At 32.9% G+C, this 24009-nt stretch overlaps 3 protein-coding genes across 4 annotated transcripts; 2 read left to right on the top strand and 1 right to left on the bottom strand.

Annotated features, from left to right (window-relative positions):
* The first annotated feature begins 359 nt into the window (after positions 1 to 359).
* LOC125056905 (fez family zinc finger protein 2-like) lies at positions 360 to 11716 on the top strand. The gene is made up of 6 exons (XM_047660259.1): positions 360 to 545; positions 2810 to 3035; positions 3218 to 3355; positions 4620 to 4918; positions 7453 to 7603; positions 9573 to 11716. Exons 2-6 carry the CDS (start codon positions 2810 to 2812, stop codon positions 9827 to 9829), a joined length of 1071 nt encoding a protein of 356 aa, XP_047516215.1. The 5' UTR covers positions 360 to 545; the 3' UTR covers positions 9830 to 11716.
* Positions 11717 to 14664: 2948 nt separating this feature from the next.
* LOC125056918 (carbonyl reductase [NADPH] 3-like) lies at positions 14665 to 15726 on the bottom strand. Its single transcript, XM_047660280.1, has one exon. It carries the CDS (start codon positions 15580 to 15582, stop codon positions 14758 to 14760), a length of 825 nt encoding a protein of 274 aa, XP_047516236.1. The 5' UTR covers positions 15583 to 15726; the 3' UTR covers positions 14665 to 14757.
* Positions 15727 to 16283: 557 nt separating this feature from the next.
* Positions 16284 to 23315, top strand: LOC125056893 (transmembrane 9 superfamily member 4). Of its 2 annotated transcripts, none has more exons than XM_047660232.1 (9): positions 16284 to 16509; positions 16584 to 16969; positions 17162 to 17317; positions 17561 to 17838; positions 18071 to 18274; positions 18623 to 19040; positions 19274 to 19457; positions 19853 to 19991; positions 22256 to 23315. In XM_047660232.1, exons 1-9 carry the CDS (start codon positions 16495 to 16497, stop codon positions 22354 to 22356), a joined length of 1881 nt encoding a protein of 626 aa, XP_047516188.1. In that variant the 5' UTR covers positions 16284 to 16494; the 3' UTR covers positions 22357 to 23315. The 2 variants fall into 2 exon arrangements, with proteins under 2 accessions (XP_047516188.1, XP_047516189.1); XM_047660233.1 differs by having other exon boundaries at positions 16596 to 16969.
* Positions 23316 to 24009: the final 694 nt, after the last annotated feature.

Genomic DNA, 24009 nt, shown 5'->3' on the forward strand with positions numbered 1-24009 from the left:
GGGCGGAGCATAACTAAACAAATCTGTGCATAATTCCAAACAAAGCAAGGTTTCAAAGGTTTCCCGTTTCAGTATTATTAAGTTTATCGATAATGAAATTCATATTATTGGCACTATCATTGGGCCCACAAGTACTATAATAGATCAAGTTGATTACAACACGGCACAAACCAGCAATTTGCACACATTTATACTCTAAGGACATTTTTCAGTCGCTTAATCCGTTGTATGTAATAATTATACGCAGAGACGCGAGCCACCTGTCAAGGAGCCGTTTTATCAAATCATTTATTGCGCAGCCTCCAGACCTGTTGTTTTTTGTTTGAAAAAAAAAACTTTGGATGAGCAGTTGGGTAGGTCGGGGCGCGTGAGCCTTCAGTCAGGTGCCAGGCGCCGATCGCGATACACCGTATTGTAGCGACCTATAAAGCCTTACGAGTTCGTGCGAGCCTTTACAATATTGATGATCATGATAATTTGACAATATCAACGCGACAGCTATACCGTGCCCATTGTGATTCAGTGAAGTGATTTATTTGCCCAAGGTGAGCCTTATTTATAGCTTTTCACTTATTTTTCAGTAATTTTAATAAACTCCACGGATAAAAAATAATAGTTTTCATTAACATTTACAAATTTACTTAATTCATACAGTCTGATTGTATTGTCTATACCTACCTAGTTAAATTTTATAAAAATATAAAAAAATATCAATACCTATAAATTACACTATTTACAGATTATATATTTTATTAATTTGATGTATTTCGAAATTTACGTGCATGTGAAAGGGATATTATGAATTAATATTAGAATAAGTTAGTTAAGTTGAGCTAAGAACAAACATACATAAAACGTTATAAACAATTTGCTTATTCATAACCATACGATAATTAGTCAATTTACATGAAAACGAGTATACACATCGATGGTATACAATATCAAAATAAAATTTATAAGTATTTTTTCATATAATTATTTAAAAAAAAAATTCAGTGGCGTTACAATCTTTAGATCTTGGCCTCTGATTTCTGTATCTGTTTCATGATCATTTGTTAATCTAATAGGCAAGTAGGTGAACAGCCTCCTGTGCCTGACACACGCCGCCGACTTTTTGGGTCTTAGATATGCACCCATCGGTACATATCTTAGAACAACAACACATCGGTTTCCTCATGATGTTTTCCTTCACCGTTCGAGCAAATGTTAAATGCGCACATAGAAAGTCAATTGGTGCACAGCCGGGGATAGAACCTACGACCTCAGGTATGAGAGTCGCCACTAGGCCAACACTGCTCTTTAAATTATTGTTTTTTAAGGGTTATATAATAATGTCTATATAATCTATATATATAAAAAGAAAATCGTATCGACATGAAACTACCACCATTCTATGCGAATTTTTTCCTAGATGGTTTATGGCTATTAATTTTTTTAATTCCAACGTTCCTTCATTTTTTTATTGCTGTTTTACTTTTATGAAAATTTATGCATACGGACTTCCTAGAACGTGAAAACGTCAACATCTGTCAAAAACTCGATTTACGAAATATTTCAATTTTCTTAGCGGGAAGTTAAAAAGAAGATTATATGAAAAAAAAAAATAATGAAACATAAAATTTATTTTAATCTGTCCAGCAAAGCGGGCGCGAAACGGCTAGTATATCTCATAAAGACGTCTTGGCAAACTAAAACAGTAGGTATATAGTAAGTTGATAGTACATTTGAAAATGGAAAATGATTTTCATAATCATTCAATTAATGTTACGCGATACTTGATTTGTAAAACATTTGCCATCGTTCCCACTGTACAAAGAAAAAAGCTATAAGACTCGATGTCAGTAATTGTCAGTCACCACCTAATGACGGCTTGCTTTATTGAAACAAGAAATTGCGACACTCCACCCTCACATTACACTCACCCAATTAGTTTTAATAGTTTCAATCATGCATTTATCACAATTGTATTACGTTTGGCTAGTTGTGATAACGTTTGACACGTGTAGGTGAATAATGCCGTTTCCCAGTCTAAGTGACGATAACATCTTTACGACAAACGAACAGTTAATACCACCTGTATCATTTGATACGAATCACCCCTAATTACTCTATTAAAATTTAGCAATTCATGTCGTAAGTTTGGATTGCCTAAGTAATGAAGTCGGGGTTTGTTTTGTCATGGCTCAAACTCATTCGGTAATGCTCCGATAATGAAGATTGTTTTAGTCCGATATATCGTGAATTATTAATGCGCGTACGCAATGGGCGCCGTCCACTTTCATTATTCTGATTCTTCATTTGCTTGATTGAGCTTTTAATACGATTCGTCAACAAATAGTCGACCGGATTAATCAAGGCGAGAGCTGTCGACAAATAGTTAGAAAGCCGCTAATGGTGATGGTCACGTTATAACTTTGACGAATATGTATTGGTATAGAAATTGTAATAACATAATATAATTTAATTAATTTTCTGAGTAAGCGGTTTCCGAGTTAAAGCTATGCTATACTTATTGGGCGTATTGTAGGGAATTTCGTTTACGTAAGTAGAGGCTAAAGCGGTACGACGCGACGGCGCGATTTCGGTTTTGAATAAGATTTAGAAACATATAAATAGTTCGTTTTTTGTTTTAGTTTTTACGCAAATATATTATGTTTAATTCTAGTAGTTCATTTAGTTCTTCAGCATAATTTTATATAATATAGATTCATAGACTATTCAGAATGATTTGAGCTTTCAGCAGTATTTGAATTCTACCGACCAATACTTGAAGCTATTGGGCACCGATTAAAAATCTCAATTATTTCAGATGTCTCGCCACGTTCTTCTATCTCGGTTGGCAGAGCAGTTCCAAGCGTCATCACCACCTGGACAGCGCTTTCCGTCACCAGACCGCAGTGTGTCGCCACACTCACCGACCTCCAAGTCACCACCCCTCTCTCCTGATTCTCTTACCCACAACCGTCTTGATATGCTTCAGATTGGAGACATCGAGATTGCAGGAAGAGCACTCAAGCAATATGCCAGAGCAACAGGTATATATTTTATATGCATATTGCAAGTTAGGTATTACTATTTAAACCCGTATCCCGACGAACTATTGCTTATGTACAAGTATATCTATCTACTCTTTTGTTAAATACTAACGTAAATTGGTTATAAAGTTGTGAAGCTAGAGAAATAAGAGTGAGAATATAGAATTATTTTTTCTATATAGAACTTGGAGCCCTGATGTACTGTAGCGGACTAGGTGCCCTTTACGGCGGCGCCGGAGTGTGGCCTTTGCTACTGCCCAGAGCTTCGCCCCATTTCACACCACCACTCGACCACATGCGACACACACCACCCCGAGATGGTAATTATAATAAACACATTAACAAAGTTTATATCGATTACATATATAAGTCGATTTAAATTACAAAACGATTGACGTCAAGCAACCTTTTTTTAATACTGTAATTAAAGATATTATTGGCTCTGAAATCTCATTTCCGGCAAATCACCATAGGTAACGTTGTTATCAAAACTTATGCTTACCTCGGCCTCCTTAGCACTCGACTTTTCGTGTTTCCTTCATTAGAATAGTTATCAGTTCTGTTACTGCGATTAATAACTCGTACTGCTATAGTACGTCGTTAACATGTCGTTTACCTCCAGTGGAGACGTCAACTAATATGTAAATATCCGATTTTCCAAGGAAATCGTGTAGGTATATATATTAAGTATGTCAAGTGTGAGTTTTATCATCTTCATTTTCGTAGAATAACAATTTGGCACTAAATAAGAAAAGCAATTTACCGTGTATAGAACACACTAGGAATAAAAAGTTATTCCGTTTAAAAAGCAGAACTTGGAGGTTTCCTAGACAATTTATAACGCCATTCCAATTAATAATAATTCATAGTAATCATGAAAAAAACATTACTTATAATTGATATATGATTAAGATACTTCTAACCAAACATATGGCAATCAAAACCAATTCATAGAGGGTTAACTAAAGTGCTAAGACTTTTATCTTATAAATGGTTAAAATAAGTAAGAACATAAGAACCTTAATAGGAGCAATAAATTATATTTTTTAGTTTAATATAAGTACGAGTTTTAATGTTAATTCTTGGTCAAAAAGCATAATATATTACCTAGACAATTCTAACAGTATTCAAATAACGCGTTATCTTTACATATACTGGTTACATGTTTTCGTAAGTCAATGATAAGCGTAAGAACCTAGATTCAAAAACAATTTGATTTCACTTGAACGAGTATTAACTTAATTGCTTTTTACATAAGGTGTACATTGAATAGAAAGGCATTAATGAATTTTAAAAAAGGTTCCAACAAAATACGTAGTAGTAGACTACAAATTGTTATTAGAAATCAGCGTTGAATTAGAAATAGGGTCACAAAAAGTACATTCATTACAGTTATACCTTAAACTCTAAATATCACAAGTAGCTAAAAATAATTTTTAAAAATAGCATAAAAACAATTGTTTCAGTAGACATGACGCAATCGACAAATATAAAAGCAGCTGTACAGATTTTACAGACATCCGATTTGACCCGACCGACTTTCAATTTGTGAAGTGTGAAGGGTAATAGGAACATTTGTTGCAGATGACGAAGAGCTACCTTTGAATTTGTCCACAAAAAATCGACAAATATGGTCACCGGGAAGCGCCTGTGAACGTGATAGAGACACAGACTCCTCTATTGGAAAATGGGAAAGCCAGGAAGATAATGACGCGCCACTTGAGCTGGTGAAAAGGTGTCGCAGCAGCCCTGAAGCTGACTACACAGAAACACGGCGCTGCCCATCCACTCCGGGCTACCAGACCTACCACCAACCACCATCAGCTGATATCGGCTTCCCTTTGCTAATGAAAAATGAAAACCGAAATGAAAAATCATTCCAGGTAAATTAATAACTAAAACATAAAATTAAGAAATTCATGCATGCATGTTTCACAGTTTGAATTAGTGACGTAAACAAAATTTAAAAAACCCGTTCTTTTAACAGAAAATAAGTTCGACAATCGGTTTATAAATAGTAGATTTCTAAATAACTTAAAGAATCCCAAGCCTTTTTGAAGTCCGTTAAAAATAAGACGGTCAATGAATCGCGACATCCTTTAACAAGATCGGGATAACTGTACAATTTCCGTTCAAAATGCTTTTAATAGCAAACCAGTATCGGCAATTTTCTTTTTTTACAAATCAAATAGCAAAAGTTGCCCCTGTCTTAATAAGTACTCTTATATCGAAACGAGTCGCAAGACCAATCTTGGTCGAGGCTACGAATAGTCTTTTTGCAATTTAAATACCGATTATTCGCTTTTTATTGTTTCTGACTTGAAGCATTTATGATCAATCGGAATCGATTATAATTATTTTTGTTTAATATTTAATTCTGCTTTTAATAACTTTTACTTTATATAATGAACTACTGAAAAGATTTTAAAAAGAAACTAAAGGTCTAGGAAACCAAAAAAAACAAATAACACAACGGTGTAAAATTTTATTTGGAATTCCGTTTGTTACACGTCGACATTTTTCTAGTGTGCTAACAATAAAACTTTATCAAAGCAACCGCCGTTATTAGTGTAAATTAAATCATTCAAATACCTAGTATTAAACTAAAAAGTTTCGAAAGTTAAATCTATAAAGTTTCGCCCTATAGAGGCATTAATAATCCTATAAGTATCTAAATATTATACTTTAAAATGAAGGTGTTTTGATATTTCTCAAAATTAAAGGACTGACCGCGGCATTGTGTTTTTCCTATACACCTTGAAAAACCTTTAACCATATGTGGGTTGGCTCACCCCAGCACCTGTGTTTCTTATAAGAGTGATATAAAAAGACAATCAAAAAACTATAAGTTTTTGTAGGCGCGAGGCACGGCAGCTGCCTACACAACTGTCACAGGACCGCGCGGATTTTTATTCTGTTATCACTTAACGGGCTAACCATCCGACTCAGCAGTTTTTTACAGTATTTTAAAGGATTCATTTTGAAATTTCCGCATACCAACTGTTGGTCATTTGCATGGAAAAGCTGTGGACATTAAGGGTTACATTCCGTGTCGAGTCTAAGTACGACTCCGGAGTCCCGTATGTCAAGTCCTACGTTTTTGACAAACAGAAGTTTTGACACGTGAGGGCTAGTTACAACCTAAGTTTGAGCTAGTAACTAAATCATTCATGTAATATGTGTGGGCCAGAAACACGGTATTTTTTTGACATTTCATTTGTATTCTCTTTCAAAATTTTAAGAGCATAGCATTTTTTATTTAATAGTCTATGTATAACGTGAATATCAATCATAACTTATTCCAGAGTTGGTTATAGTCGTTCTCACCATATAAGTACAACGTGACATTTCTATGAAAATAAAAATAGTCGGTTCCAATCTGGTTTTTACGAAAAATGAAATACGTGAAACACCTTGTAAAGTATTAGGTAACGTATACATTTAGATAGATCCGTATAAACGTTAGGCGGCATAACACATTCTATTCTATGAACAACTGAACAAATAAATCTACAACAAGTATGTGAATCTTTTGTACTCCAGCCCTGGGTGAAACAAATGACACAAGTATTTCTTAAGAATTTTAATGAAGTTGACATAAAAATTTACCGCTAGCCATTATTTAATCAATAGAAATGGAAAAAAGTCCTTAATAACAACTTAATACACTTTAATTATCGTCTTGAAAATGTGTAGAAAGAAATCAAAGAAACGAAGGAAAGGGGTACTCTGCCCTGTAATTATTTTTATTACTAGCTGTCAGTGTTCGAACGCTGAAATCGAAACTTGAGTCTAAATAAGTCTCATATAACGGAACTTTGAATTACATTTGGAATTGTAAAGAATTAATTGTCCTAAATATTTACTTGTGTATAATATGTACTTCTAGTATTATATAATTATAATAATTAATTACTTATACAATATATGTCAAATGTCAATAACTATCCACTACTTAAGATGTCATGTAGAACATGGTGTAATGGTCGCAGCAAACATTTTGTAAAACAAAAATCTTAGCCATCAAAAAGAGTGGCGGAGAGTTTATTGCCAGTTCTTTTCTTCCGTTCTACGCCCTTGATTTGAGAACTGGCAGTAAATGTAAAATTAGAAGCATTAAATATATATTTCTTTTTTGACGTTCATAAGTGTACATGGTGTTACCTATATGAATAATTGATTTTGATTTTATTTTCAATATTCTTTTCTATTTGATTACAATTGAACTTAAATCTTTTTGTAATTAAAAATTCAAACTATTGAATACGAATCGATTCTACTCCACTCCGTTTGGACTTTGAGGTATAAAAATATTTGTAGCGTTCTTTATACATGGAGATCCAGACAAAATAGGAGACATCTTTACTATTATTTCGTCCGTGCCGTCCTTTCTATACATATTAATTTTCTTTTTTAGTGCAAACAATGCGGCAAATGCTTTAAACGGAGCAGCACACTATCAACGCATCTCCTCATCCACTCTGACACAAGGCCGTACCCTTGTCAGTACTGCGGGAAACGCTTCCATCAGAAATCGGATATGAAGAAACATACATACATTCATACAGGTAAGATTTTAACACGTGTACTTAGATTTTAATATATATACCAATGGCGCTACAACGCGCTACTTGGAGCCCCAGATTTCTGTAGCTGTTCCGTGATCAATTCTAATAGGCAAGTAGGTGATCAACCTTCGTACCTGACACACACCGTCAACTCTTTGGGTCTAAGGCATACCGATTTCGATGCCGTGAAAGCGAGTTTTAAATGGGCACATAGATAGAAAATCCATTATTGCAGATGAGAGTTGCCCTTAATTTCGTTCATCTAAATTTCTCATTAAGCTAATTTTCTTCTTTGAGAAATAAAGTATCTTTGAACGGAAACAACTAGTCCAATTTAGATCTTAATACCTAAGATATAATTAAAGCAACGGCGGGATATTAAATCTTTAGTACTTATACCAATTTTATTATTACCAACTTTAGGTTAGTCCGGTAAAGAAATGTAGTTTTCTTGAACAACATTGGAAAATCCCTCATTAAATAAAAACCCCTTATTCGATGCTACCGTCTTGTATGTGAGAAAGTTTCGTAAAATTAATACTTGTAATTCACACTTAATTTGTTTGAAACTTCTTTTACGACTAAAAGATTCACTTATACAACTATGTTTAATAGACTGTTACTAATAATTCAATATTCAAATGGGTGATTATAGTAAAACTTTGTATTTCTCAGCATAAAATCGATATTGAATATGGTTTTTCGTTAGTAACGGTTTAATCGATAAAAGTAAGAATGTAAGTTCTTATTACTTTTGGGTCACTTGTAAAATTATTAAACCCGACATACTTACCATATAAGCCATAAAATACGTCAGTTAATGAATAACAAAGATCTTGGTAAACACCAATAATTTTCGCTATATAAAAATTCGATAAAAACTAATATTGCGATATTGCTTAGTGATATCGCACGCCCAAGCTTCCTTCCAAAGCTCAAGCTCAACCCGTATCTATATTCAGTCAGTGTAAAACTTTAAACAAATCGATATTTCATTATTGATTTTAATTAAAGCTTGAAAGGCAAATCGCTGTCGGGCGCGGCGTAAATTTCATACGAGTAAAAAGTAGTTTGTACAACCAAGTCATTTCACGATGAGGTCACAATAAAACTTCATGCTTCCGGTGTTGATTCATGAAAAAGTAAGTATAGTAATACTTATATGTAATATATAATACTTATATGTTTTATACAATTGATATATGCGTTAATATTTTGATTATGAATTAATATTTTAACTTTATATTAATATTTATGTAACCGAAATAAATCAAGAAACGGAAATAATAAATCGTTTACACACAGTAGTATGTTAGTTATAACACCTAGGAAAAAACCAAAATTTCGCTAAATGCCTATATCAAGATGCAACACACATACGTCCAATAAACACGTTATTGTCGATTTAACTTCAAGAAACCTCAACGATATGAATTAACTATCCAAAAAAACAGCTTCGACATATTTGTCTTGGCTGAGACATCTCGTCACGTCTGCGCATAGTTCCGAATGATTTACAGTTGCCATACAAGGTACTGGTCCGTCCGATAAATACCTTGTCATCAATATTCCAAAATGCGGCCTGGCCTGCAATTAGCTGCTCAGCCTTCGCAGACCTTCACGTGCGATCACACCACAAACAAAAAGACAATTTAAATCCTGTTCTATCTATAAAACAACTTCTGTTTTTGCATTGACATCAGGTTTCAATAAAATATACCAAAATCAGCATTCAAGAATTCAGCGATGAATAATGATGGATTTTACACCTCTAAAATAATAAAATAAATGCGAAGTAAAGTTCATCATAATCCTTGATCTAATAGCATTTAGAAGACTATATTTAAGATATTATTTATTTATTTATTTTATAAGTAGATAATTTAGACAAACACAAAAAATAATTTAGAAATTAAGTTGCGAGTTAAGATACTTGTGGTTTTACCTTTATCTTTCTTTCTTGTTGCAGGCGAAAAGCCCCACAAATGCGTGGTTTGCTCAAAAGCATTCAGCCAGAGTTCGAACCTTATCACACACATGCGAAAACACACCGGGTACAAGCCTTTCTCATGTGGTCTCTGTGATAAGGCGTTCCAGCGAAAGGTGGACCTTCGTAGACACAGGGACTCCCAGCATTCAGATGCCATAGAACCTATCACAAATTTATCATCCAATCGGTACCGATATTATGATGAAACCGCTGTATCGCCCCTTGCAACTAATTAAGGTGTACTAATAATTACAGCAAGTTGCCAAAGATTTAATATCTTTATGCCATTAACGCATTTATGTACAATAAGTACCATTCGTAGAGTTAGTAACAATTTGTTACAAATACACGCGTGATTTTTGTTTTGTCTATAGAAATGAGTGCCTGAAAATTTACAATGAGCTTATAGAATATCATTTCTTATTAATTCATATAACATTATTGTCCGTCCAATGATAAAATAACCGTCCATTTTATTGTAAGGACCTACACTGTAGGCTCAATATTTATATATATTTGTTATGTATTAAAAACGTATAACGTACTTTAGCCAATATTTTAAATGTACGAATCTCTATCATGTTAACAAAAGTTCCATTATTCAGTTTATATTCGGCACAATACTGTAAGTTCATTTGTTTTGTATAAAATCACGAAATGATTTATTAAGGCAATCCTTAGTTATAAGAATGTATTTAAAATGTAAAAATAGAGTCTTAAAACCAAAGTAAAGTGTCTTGTAGTCAAGTGTAAAACGCTTTATTTATAAAAAATCAACTTTATCCTTTTAAGTTTCAAATGTACCATTTATTTATTCTTTCTTCTGTAGGTTAGGAAATTCAGGGATCAATTTTAGATCCTACATTTAAGCATTGATATTATTGTGTAGTAACGAAAATTACCACGAATTTATTACCTTTGAAATCGAAAAAGCTACCGTGTGTTACCGTTTTATGTAAATTGTTACCAGCTTGGAAGATAAATGTTCAGGCATTAACAGAATTTTTTCTTGTATAAATTAATTTTGATAGAGCGTAGATATGTAGTAATTCAATTTTTAAGTAGTGTATAACACCGTCCGAGCCCTATTCAATAGGTAGGTACAACCAATATATGTGACAAGATCCGAAAATAATTGTGTACATTACGGCTAGAACACCAAAGAGTGTAGCTACTTTTTCTAGTTATTAATAGATAAACCATCTAGGTTAAGCCAGCGTAATGATAATAACCTACTTAACATCTTACCAAAATCAAATTTTAAATGTACCTACCTATCATGGATGTTTTGATAATTTATTTAAAATAAACTCTAATTACTATATTGAACCTTGAGTCGTAATTTTACTTTGTAAATTATGTCTAGGACAAATTAGAAATACTCGGTGAAACCGATAAGACGAATAAAAACATTACAATATCTGTACAGAAAGACTACTCACACCTTTAAGATTCCCTTTATCAACAAATTATCCACGTACTTAGCTGTTCAATGCGTTTTCAATTAAATTTGAGTTTTCTGTTGGTCCACGCATTGTGTCAAATGATTCGGCTTAGCTGCAAATCGCCCCATAATATTTTGTAATCTAATATTGTTTCTACTTTTTGTTTTTTTTCAAGTAAGGGAAATTTATGGAGTTTTTTCAAACCGTAAGTACCTACTTAGAGATGTCCTATACCGTTGATGATTGATTAATAATAATGATATATCTAAAGAATAGTGGGCACAAATAGAATCTACGATATGCCCGATTTAAGTAACAATAGGACAGGACAGTATAGTGTTAGGGCTTTTCTTATGTTCCAATTGGTTTTATGTCGATCTACACTAATTGGGCTTGTCCTCTAAGTATCGCTTAATTAGCGGCAAAATAAGATGATCGCTTATTTTACTTTTGGCTTGATAAATGTTTCCAGCCTGAAAAATTATTTGTGTAGTTTATAAGCGAAATTATTAAACAAATCTGTATATAAGCACATAAGATATTGTCTTTATTACATATTTAGGTAATTGCCTTTTCAAACACGGTGATAGCTACATTTAAAGTCAAATAGAGTTAAGCGACCTTAAGTGTAAAAACTACCTTTAAGAAACGTTTTAATAAAATATTTCATAAAATAAACTGACTTTTATGTTTTACTTCCTACCTTAAGCATAAAATTAGGAATAAGAAATCCCTGAATTTTTCAATATAAATTTAAACGTTTTATTATAAGAAATATTGAAAAAAAATGAATTACAAAAATAAATGACTACAAAAACAAAAGACAAGTACCAAAACTTAAACAATTTTCATTTTAAAATGCGATTTCGGAGTTCACTAAGATGAATACAGTCATGTGTTAGCAATATTATATAATTCTATATTTTATTAAATAAATGTCTCACTACTTTTTCCTATCTTGAAGTTAAACTAATGTAAAGTAGGTTAAGTAGGTAGGTATCATAGTCACTGGAAAGACAGCCAAAATCGTTTTCTGTTGTTTCGGAAGCCTCTAAGCCGCGGCACTAGCAATTATTAGTTACAAAATTTTTGAAGGGTGAGGCTTTGAGACAATTTTGTTAGCACCAATGAAATTTCCTCAACCTAATTCTGTTTTAGACACTTTTTGCGCCGCAGAGCCAACGGAGTGAGTGAGATTGTTTTAAGGAGTTCCTAAACTGGTTAAATAATAATTGTAAGTAAGCCCTGCTTAACCCGTTAACATAGAAGTAAATTGGCTTCGTATAAATGAAACGCCTATACAGCCATATAAGGGCTTCTATTGTTGCATGTGTAAGGCGATAAGCTGTTTGCACCACCCCTTACGCGAGCCACCATTACGATTTCTTAATAGAATTATGTATGTAAGGAACAATAGAATCCTTATAACGGATGCACATGCAATACAAATTCTTAATAAGATTGATTTAGTTACGTATTTAAGACGCCCTATATATCGCTAGGTATGGCTCTGTAGATCACTCAATTTATCCTCGAAGATAGCATCTACAGACAAAAATGACTTTCGGGGTCACGAATGAGTTCACAAGTCATTTGACGTCTGTGTAAAACAAATGCCCTCAGCAGAAGAAGAAGAAGGTAGCATAGGCAGCAGTACTAAAAAAACGGCTTATTAATACTCGGTAAAAGCCAATCGAAAAATTAATACAGGTAGTCCTCGTACTTACGGCATGTTAGGTTCTCGAAATACGCGACGTAAGTCGAGACATATATTTTCGCATGTTTACATGTAAAACTCAAGGGTTAGGTTCCACACGGACTCGAAATTTAAAAAAAAACTGCATTTATAACAAAGGATATACATACTTTATTATCAAAAGTAAGTTCTTAAAATAATTATATATTATGCACTTATGAAATTGCTAGTTATTTTTGGTATTTATGTGTTATTTATAAAACTATAATATGTACCTAATCAAAATATGTAATGAGACATTGTTCGAAACTTGAAACGACGTAAATCGAAACGACGCAAGTCTAGGACTGCCTGTAATTCCAAATGCATCCCAAAACGAGCGTGAACTCATTACGGGTTCATACATCTTTTTGTCTCAGCTTAATGCATACAATACTCATTGTGACAATACTCGATATAAAGGGGGTTTTCTACACTTGTTGACCGAAGAAACAGGTAGGTACGTGTGGCTGAAGAAACCCCGCTCTATAAGAACCATGTTTAGCTGATAAAAGAAAAATAAAACTTCCGCTGGTCAGCACTTGACCACTTTCTCACTGGTAGTACTTTAGAGTCAAGACTAGTGTATCCCAACCTTTTTTGAACCTTAGTTTTTCTGAATTTTTTATACTCCCGCTATAAAGCATACATTTTTTTTTTAATAAAAATTGAATGGTTCACTTAAGAAATTTAAACGATAGGTTTTTAGGAAGAAGTCACTAGGAAATTGTTAACGAAACACAGTAATTAAATTTTCAAAACATATAATGACAAACTGAAATTCAAATTCCAAATAATAAGAGGGATAAGATAACATTTTTCTATATTTAATTATTATTTTAGTTAAGTTAGATCCTTGCACTAGATAGTTGCTGCACAGATTATTTATATTAGGTATCAATATAGTTAGCTTCAGTCTCAAGTCTCCACGTCGTGTTATATCCAGGCGATTTCGATTGCCCCCCTGTGGGGTGTAATCTCCTCATTGGGAAACACTGTTCTAGACGAAGGATATACGATATTATCATTCTGTACTTAGTATTTTACTAGTTCTTTTTAATTTCATGCTTATTTAAAAATATCTCGCTTTTTGTGTATTAAATCCAATAAGCAAGGTTTTAGAATGATTATGACGGTGTCTTGTCCCCTAGGATCAGCTGGAGTGATCGGCCACCGACTACGTTTGATCAGTTCATGGTACAATATAACAAAACGGTTCAATTATGGGCTTCTATTAGTGATGAACATAAAATCACTAGCCACAAACTTAGACTGTTTGTTCTTTTCGGGAGCTCTTGTAACTAAAGGAAGTTTGTGATAATGAACTTAGAACATCATGCAAAACTGACTTACAGTTATTTTTTATTCTTTAATAAGATTTAAATGAATATTGTATTAATGAAGAATTCATAGATGGTTGCACCATTTTGTTAAATGTGTTGTGTGTTATTTACATTTTAAAATAGTATGATGTACTGTGTGGGCAAGTGATCAAACTAGTGCTTTAAATCCCAAAACAAAAATTGTTTTGCTTTCAATTGAATCTTATAATGTCTCTCTGTCAGAGAATCAGTCAGGACTGAGTTAGTAACAGAGCCTGTATGTACAAGACATTACAAGATTAAATTGAGAGCAAAACAAAATTTGTTTAAGGATTTTAAGAAATAATTTGATCACTTACTTGCCTAAACACTTAATGTAACAGACACGGATATGTCTAACCCATATAAAACTCTCTCACAATAATAATAAATAGCAATTTGGTATTATACTCAGTAGTTTATTAACATTTCTCAACTGAAAAAATTATATTATGTACTGAAATTAGTGTACATCAAAATAATCTATTAGACTGCAATAAAATCAAGGTTTTTTAAGAAAAAAGAGAAGGTTATAACCAAAAAACATATATTATTAAGTTTAAAGTGTTGTGACACTAATTATTATTATCACAGGAATGAACATAACAACAATTAACATTTCTTCAATCATCCCAGTTTACTTTATGGCAATCATGCCACAAAAAGGTACCTTTAAGAGTTTGGGGAGCCTCCAATGCCAAGTACAAAGGAGCTCTAGCACCACGTTCAGGGGTAAAATCACCCATTCCTTTTGTCATATCTGTCTTCACAAAACCAGGATGGACACAGTTTACAGATATGTCTTTACCCTGTTTGATGTATTCTCTCTGTTGAACAAATGTTAGAGCAGATAGAGCTACCTTGGAAACTTTATAATCACCATAATGACCCGCAAAAGAAAAGAATGCATTCCTTCCATTTTTAGCTGCTTGCAGAAAATCACTTACAAATTGTAAAATCTCATCAACAGTTAAATTATCTTTTATCAATGTATCAAGCCAAATCTGTTTTCTTATGTTTGATAGCAAACCCCAATCGCTACTGATATTGACAACTCTAGCAGTATTTGTTAATATGGGGTGTAAATGTTGAGAAATTTTCAGAAGACTATAAAAATTCGTATCAAGGAGTTTTTTCGCTTCTTCATATGAGGAAACCGATTTGTCGAAATCTAGAACTCCCGCGTTGTTCACCAAAACATCGATGCCATTGTGATTGGCTTTAATAAAGGATGCAAAGTTTTCTACACTTTCTTCGCTTGTGACGTCAAGTACATGAAATCGTGGGTGTAGTCCTAAGTCTTCTAGGTCTTGGACGGCTTTTTGGCCCCTTTCTTCGCTTCTAGATGTGAGATACACAGCACCATCAAATTTTTGGCATAAACCCTTTACGATTTGAAAACCTAAACCTCTATTCCCTCCTGTGACTATAGCTACTTTGGTTGCCATTTTATAAATATTGAATTTGAAAAACTAATAAGAAGTATAATATAATTTGTAAAAATAAATATTTAATATTTTTTATTCTAAATGACAATCAATTCCCGGTCATTTTTGTAGATAAACACCTCTTATTTTGACAGCAGCTATGATTCACCAAACTCAAACGTCTAACATTTAACTGTCAGCTTCCCACAGGCTCTCAGCCCTACTCAGCATCTCTGTTTTTTATTACTCGTAGTAATATTATCAGAATTCAGAGTGATCTATTTTAACGAAATTCCAGTACCGTTCATATATTATAATTTAGCTGCTTATCAAATGAACTCCAATTCTAATGAGGGGCGGAAAGTTTCTTGCCAGTTCTTACCCGCTCTACGCCCTTGACTTGCGAACTGGTAGTAAATGTAAATTTACAATTCATTTAACTTCTTTTTTGATATTACATAAATGAATAAAGATATTTTGAGTTTGAGTTTAATGTTTGAAGCAAAAAATACCTGGTTTTAAATTACTCTTTTAAGAATTCAAGGCTGAGGTTGATAACCCAGACAGTCCCAACTCCCAGAGTAGTACCTAGTCCTAGAAAAAGTATTTTAGATAAAAACATTATTGTACAGACTACCATACAGCCTAATATCGCATATCTATGTTTAATGAAGATCATACGAACGATTATTTCGTAAAATGACATTCGTGAATCGGCATATGACAATAGACAATCGATTTCAATTTTGAAAAAATTTATTAGTATTTTCAAATTCGGAAAATTATTTACATTTTATTTACATAGTTGTTTTAAGTACTATTTTTGTTAAGTTCTATTCAATATTAATCATATTTTTTAAATATTTAATAATGAAAATAGAAAGAAACACTTTATAAATAATTTGAAGATAACTTCCAGACTCAATTCATAAAATGCATAATTATCACGTAAGATATTTATTTAGTATTAACTTTTTAACTTAAAGATTATCATATACCTATAATAAGCTATTTATTTTTAGGTGATTTTTCAGATTTTTTTATTGGTGTTTAATTTTGCATTTAATCATGGATTTTATGTACCGGGTGTTGCACCAGTGGAATATAAAAAAGGTCAGAAAATTGACGTTAAAGCTGTTAAAATGACTAGTATCCACACACAACTTCCCTACGAATATTACTCCCTACCCCTGTGCCGACCAAAAAATGGAACAATTATATACAAATCTGAAAACTTAGGGGAAGTATTGAGAGGTGATCGCATTGTTAGCACAAATTATGAAATACATATGGCAGAGAATATCAAATGTAGACTATTATGTCACAAAAAAAATGACCCAATGAACTGGAATGTTGAAGAATCTGAAACAGTTGCTAGTCGTATTGAGCATGAATATTTTGTGCATTTGTAAGTTACTAATATTATTTATGTTGTTATCAGAATAAACTATGACTTGAATTTGTTAGTAGTCTGAATAACAGGTGAAATAATAGTGATTATAAACCGTATAAATTGATAACTAACTTACTGCCTAACTTCAAGTTACAATTCCCATAATTCTACTTAAGTTCTGTGCTAATCTTATTTATTTTATTTTAGGCTAGTTGATAATTTACCAGTTGCTACAAGAATTATAAATCGAGAAACATCAGAAAAGTCTATTGAACAGGGTTATAGGCTTGGATTTATGTCGAAAGGGAAAGCTTTTATTAACAATCATTTAAAATTACTACTTAAGTATCACAAGCATAGTCAGTAAGTGTCTTTAATTATTGCTTATATTATTTACGCTAAGTTTATCATAATTTGTTCTACCATTTCTGGGTAGGAAACAAGTGTAGTGTATGCTACTAATCTTTGTATCTCATTTATTTTTCATTGCAAATAAATGCAGGATTTATAATGTTCCAAGATGCTATGAGGAAACAGTATTTTTAATACAGTTTTTGTATATACTGTAGATTTGTGAAACAAGGAATTTTTTTTCTATCTTTTCAGAGATTCATACAGGGTAGTTGGTTTTGAAGTTGAAACACATTCTGTTTCCAAAGATGATTTAATTTTCTTAGAGGACTCATGCCAATTTCCATTGGAACCAAAGCCACAGTTAGTTAATGAGGATACTGGGACGAAATTGTATTTTACATACTCTGTGGAATGGGGAGAATCAGATATACAGTGGGCCTCACGCTGGGATATTTATTTAGGGATGAAAGATGTGCAAATACATTGGTTCTCTATTATCAATTCTATTGTGGTATTGTTCTTTTTATCAGGTAAATATCTTTAATTATTACTAAACAAACAGGTGATAAGTATATTAACCACAAGCTGCACCTTGCAGTTTTACTTGAAGTAAAAGTTATACCATAGCTACAAAGATTATTCCGATCAAGGAAACTATCCCTCAGTTATATAATATTTTTTTTGATTAGAAGAATTGACTCTTATTTTGTTGTAAACGATTTAAGTGTTATGGCAATATTGATATGTATTTTTATTTCTTAGGAATCCTAACAATGATAATGGTTCGTACACTAAGGAGAGATATAGCAAAGTACAATTCAGATGAAAATATAGAGGATCTTATAGAAGAGACGGGATGGAAATTGATTTATGGTGATGTGTTTAGACCTCCACCGAAAAGAATGTTATTTGCTGCTGTAATTGGGAATGGTATACAAGTATTCCTTATGGCTTTGATTACAATATGTAAGTATAAGGAGACATGTATTTTACTATATATTTTCTTATTATAGAATATTAGTCTGTGCGGAAAAAGAACTGTCGTGGGATTTTAGGTCGCTGCAATGCTAACCTTTTTTGTTGTGTTGGCAACACCATTACGATATAATATTAAAAAAATTATACCATGAATTTTTGTGTAACATAAGAATTATATAGTAACGCCACGAGCGTAAATTCAATCGCTTAAACTTATTAAGTTAATAAAAGATAAATTCTAATGACATTAACTGACAATTGCCAACTTAATACGAGAGCTTCTAGAAGCATAGGTTTACTCATATAACAATCTTGATCTTGAAATCATCTTTCCAGTCATTGCGATGCTGGGTATGCTCTCACCAGCCAGTCGTGGTGCATTGATGACGGCAGCAATTTTTCTCTATGTATTTATGGGATTAATAGCTGGTTACTATTCAGCCCGTTTATACAACACTATGCGAGGAAAGCAATGGAAGCAGGCAGCTTTTTTAACAGCAACTTTATACCCGGCGATTGTGTTCGGAAAATGTTTCTTCCTGAATTTCTTTATTATGGGAAAACATTCGAGCGGAGCAGTCCCGTTCTCTACTATGATGGCCTTATTATGCCTTTGGTTTTGTATATCTTTACCATTGGTGTATTTGGGTTATTATTTTGGGATCCGGAAGCAACCATTTCAGCATCCTGTGAGAACTAATTTCATACCGAGGAAGGTACCAGAGCAAGTTTGGTATATGAATGTACTAATATGGTAAGGCAATAATTATATTTTAAATAAATTGTTTTTAGCTTTGTTAGTAAATTAGTGTAGTTATTCTGAAGCTTTGTCTCTGTCTTAACAACACATTGTGCCTATAACTTGAAGGTTATGGTTTCAAGTCCTGGTGATTAAATAAACAATAATTTAAAATGTTTGGGACATCCTCTAGATTAAGCACTTTTAAAGTACATGACCGCGTAAGCTAATACAAATATTTTTTTTAGTACCCTCATGGCTGGAATCCTTCCGTTTGGGGCAGTATTCATAGAGCTATTCTTCATCTTCAGTGCTCTATGGGAGAATCAATTCTATTATCTGTTTGGGTTCCTGTTTCTGGTATTCTGTATATTGGTTGTATCTGTGTCGCAGATATCCATTGTGATGGTGTATTTCCAGCTTTGTGGAGAGGTAAGTTCCTTATTTATTTAGTTGATTATAGATCGAGCATAAGTCTTAAGACGTCTGTAAAGTCTAAAAAAAAGCTTAGTGAAAAAACGTAGGTATAAATGTAACAATATTAATCAAAATTGGTTAAGACGGTTTTGTGTAAAAGTCACAAAACTTAGTGGACGGTCTTTTTTTCAACTTTGCAAAATAAAACATGATAAAAATAATGTTATGCAAAGTAACATTGTGAGCCAAACAAATGTTATCTATTTTGTCGCCTCTGTGCATATCACCTGGTCTTTGATTTGATTTTGACGTAACAAATATTTCTGGTTAAACGCTAAAAGGACGATAACATGAAAAAATATAGCCAAGGTCCGCCCAGTATGAAATTTTAATTTATATTTATTTTCCAGGATTATCACTGGTGGTGGAAAAGTTTTACAGTATCAGGAGGTTCTGCTGTCTATATTCTAATATACTCCATTTTCTACTTTTTCACCAAATTAGAAATTACGGAGTTTATACCCACCTTGCTTTATGTTGGATATACAGGTATTTATGTTTTTTAAGCTATTGCATAGCTTCTATCGCGGGCCTTGAGCGTGGAGACCGAATCCAGAAATTCCGTAACGAAAATAACCTTACACACGATAACGTAACGTGACGTCTCACATCGGGTGCAGCCGGTAAGCGTTAGAGTGAGACAGACTATATAGGCGTGTTAGTCTGAGTCTGGTAGAGTGGTAGATTATGGAATTAATATCAAAGAATTAAAACACTACATGAATAAAAAATGCTATGTAATAGCTTTACCGCGGCAGTCAGTGCAGTGCCACGCATTTTTTATTCTATACTCTGATTTTTAATTCCGTAGAATTCTGACAGCTATAATTTTTGACATGTTAGAGGTTACAAACCTTTTTGGCCGGGCACATTTTTCAATTTCAATACCAGTCTAAACATCTGAGTCTATACATATTTTTCATTTTTATTAAGTGCGGTGCTCCACATTAAAAGTGGTTTTACGGCCAGTGATAATTACGTCGCTTTTCATCACAAACAGTGATGCCAGCTAAAGAATAAAGTAAAGTAATTAAAGTTAATTCGATATATTGTTCGTGATATTGAAATATTTGTTATTTTTGTATTAAGGTCGATTTACATCAAACGAGCGAATGCTCATTCTATCCCCACTACATCAAATTCTTCTAGTGTAAACAGGCGTAGAGCATTCTTTCGTTGTTCTTAGTGCGTTCGCAAAGATTCTATAGAATATTCTAAGAATTCTCGTTCGCTTGATGTAAACGGCGCAAGAGCGCGCGAACAGTTGCTTAGAGCGTTCTAGCGTGTTCGGACGTGCTCGCGCCACTGAGCGGTCTTTTCAAAGCGTTCTTGTGTTCTAGCGATTGTTTACGTATCTTATCGATTAAATTATGGATTGGTCTCAAGAAAAATGTTTATTAATGATAGAAGCCTGTTGACTGCTAGTTTGTCATATGCAGGAATCGAGTCTCTAAAATTCGTACTTGATTTTCGAATTTTTTCGATGGTCAGAGATAGTAAATGATCAAAATCCTCCGGCGCCATTCTACAAAAGTTTTGGAATTGTCCACTTTCTTCTTGTTTTCGCATATCCGTCATTGTTTCACCTACATTATCCAGTGTCCTTCGATGCATTAAATTTGTAACCCACCAACGTCTCTTCCTTCTTTTATTTTTGAGTTTTCGCGACAAAATAATAAATGCAGCACTTGCAATAATGATATCGCTGTCAGAGTCAGACATAACGAAGCACTACCAATACTAACCACAGAATTGACACGAATGAGCAAAGAACATTCGATCTAGCTTTTGTTTACACTAAAAGATTACGAAAGAATGCTCTCGTTCTAGCTCTAGCTCTATGTTCGTTTGATGTAAATCGACCTTTAGGTCACTTGAGTAAATAAATATTTAGATTTACCTTTTTGTAGGTAAAACATTAAAAATACGTAACATTTTATTTCCCTTATTAAATTTGTCCCTTTTTTGGTGGAGAACTTTTTCAGTAGCAACACTAATGAAATGTCAGAATTCTACGGTATGAAAAATCAGAGTATAGTTAAATTACAGGAATAAGCGTTTATCTTTATATAAGCAAGTAAATCGCTTCAAATTTCGAAGTGGCCTAAAAGTTTCTTAAAAATGCTACATGTTTTCTTATACAAATTAAATAGAAACTAATGTGGTTTTTATTCACCACACACCGTAAGATTATTTAAAGAAAAAAATCTTTGATTTGGTTTTTATATCAGTTTTGGATTAGAATGACGCTTTTGGTATTCCATATTTAAATATGGAATTGCTATTACAATGTACTGACCATTTGTATTAAACCTGCACGGTGTTAGATGCCGATGTGGAAAACACGATAACTATTCCAAATTTGAAAATTTTATACATTAAATTGCTTAACATTCAATTGTTTTTATTCGACTTTGATATTTATTCTACCCGTTAAGTAATTTTTTAAGACAATAATTAGTGATAAATTCAGCAGTAATAACTTAAATATGAACGCTGTGTTTGGCATGATACATCTGGGCTAATTCTTTTGTAACGATTTACTTGAAGTATAAAGACCAACCCTCTAATGAAGTAGTTTATAGTTAGTATACCCAGAGTGACAAGTTGATTTAAAAGTTGGAAATTTAGTTACAGTCCAAAATTCTTGCATATATTATTTCTTAAATTTCCTTGTATGAAAATATTTCGCTTCATTAATTTTGTCCAAGATTCTGTATTTTGTTGTAAAACATTTTTATCGTTATTTTCAGCACTGATGGTGTTGACTTTTTGGCTGCTAACTGGAACGATTGGATTCTTCGCCGCATACACGTTTATTAGGAAGATATATGGAGCTGTTAAAATCGATTAAAACCGGGTAAAACGCTTTAAATTAGAAAAACAATCGCGCCTTTACATAATGTCACATATGGTCTGTGGAATTACCATAAGGCCTTGATAGAATCCCTCACAGACGATATTCAAGCACAGATTATGAAATAGAGTAAATAAGGATTGTAGTAATTTTGCAAATATGTCGTGGTCGGATCGTAGAATTGATTATTTCATGGAATGGTTGAATTTTGTTGAACGATATGTCAATCAGTGTTTGGCTCCATATCGCATACCTAATGATTGCATTAGGCCAAACATTACTTATCGTTAAAAAGTACGATACGATATAAGTTTGATGGAAAGTCTTCATAAAAATTAATATTTTATTATGTATTATTATTTTTTTGTTGACTAATTCGGTTGTGACATTTTAAGTCGAGAGCTTGGTTACGTTGTCTATGGATGGTATTTAGAACCCAATACCGTAAGGAAAAAAATACAAAACATTGATGTCGAGAGACTCACACCAAAACAGCGCCTCTAACGGCGAATAATTTATAAAGTAATGTATTTTACTTATATAACGGTCGTACGTTAACGATTTAACGATATGATCAATCATTTAATGTAATGATCACTTCTAGGAATACGCCTAATTAGATAACCGAAAATAAAGCGATGTTAGTAGTGTATGCATGAGAATGATTTAGAAATAAGACCGTATTCCAAAAATATATTGGCTGTTAAAAAATTTATGCGACATCGCACTTACGACATTAGTACTTATAGTATATTTGAAATGGATAGCACAGAATACAAAACCAATACGTTTTGACATACGGGAGTTTATAGCGTAGCATATATGTGTCGGCTCTGAAACCTACTGTTTGAAGATTACTGTACTAGTATTTAGCCGAATAAACACATGTATAATATGAAAGAAATCAAAAAGTTCCATAGACGAAAGAACTCCGTGCCCTCAATTTTGGAATACTTTAAAAAAAAATGTAACTATATCTCTTTAAAACAGGTAATAAAACAAGTTTTTATTAGCAAGTAGATGGTATCGAATGAGCAATTCAATTCACGTTTTAGTTAAGTTGAATTTTGAACTGAATTTGGTTACGATGTTCATAACTAACATTGGTATGCATATGCTTAAACATAAGTTAGTTTGCAGTTATGACTACTTATTTAGTAGAGTAAACACAAATGAGCAGAGATGATCATTTCAGTCAATATTGGCAGCATTTTTTTTAGTAATTATAAAGAAAATAAACGTGTGGCACTCGGGGACTGCCGCGGTAAAGCTATTGCATAGCATTTTTTATCAACTTGTGCAGTTATTATTATTAATTTATTTATTTATGCAGTATTTGTTTTTCTTTGATATTATTTCAATCTACCAGACTCAGACTATAACGCCTATATGTCTAACTCTAACGCGTACCGGCTGCACCTATATTACGTCATCGTGTGTTAGGTATTTTTCGTTTCGGAATTTCTTGATTCGGTCGCCGCGCTCAAAGCCCGCGATAAAATCTATGCAATAGCTTAAAAATTTAGAGATTAATATAATCATGTCGATTTCTTATTAATTGTAGTTGTTATTTTCTAAAACTTAAAAGTCACAAGTCACAGTTTTAAATAGAAGTCTGCTCTCTGAATAATTATTAGAATAAATTATAAT

Source organism: Pieris napi, chromosome 15, assembly GCF_905475465.1.
Source record: "Pieris napi chromosome 15, ilPieNapi1.2, whole genome shotgun sequence".
Lineage (NCBI taxonomy): Eukaryota > Metazoa > Arthropoda > Insecta > Lepidoptera > Pieridae > Pieris > Pieris napi.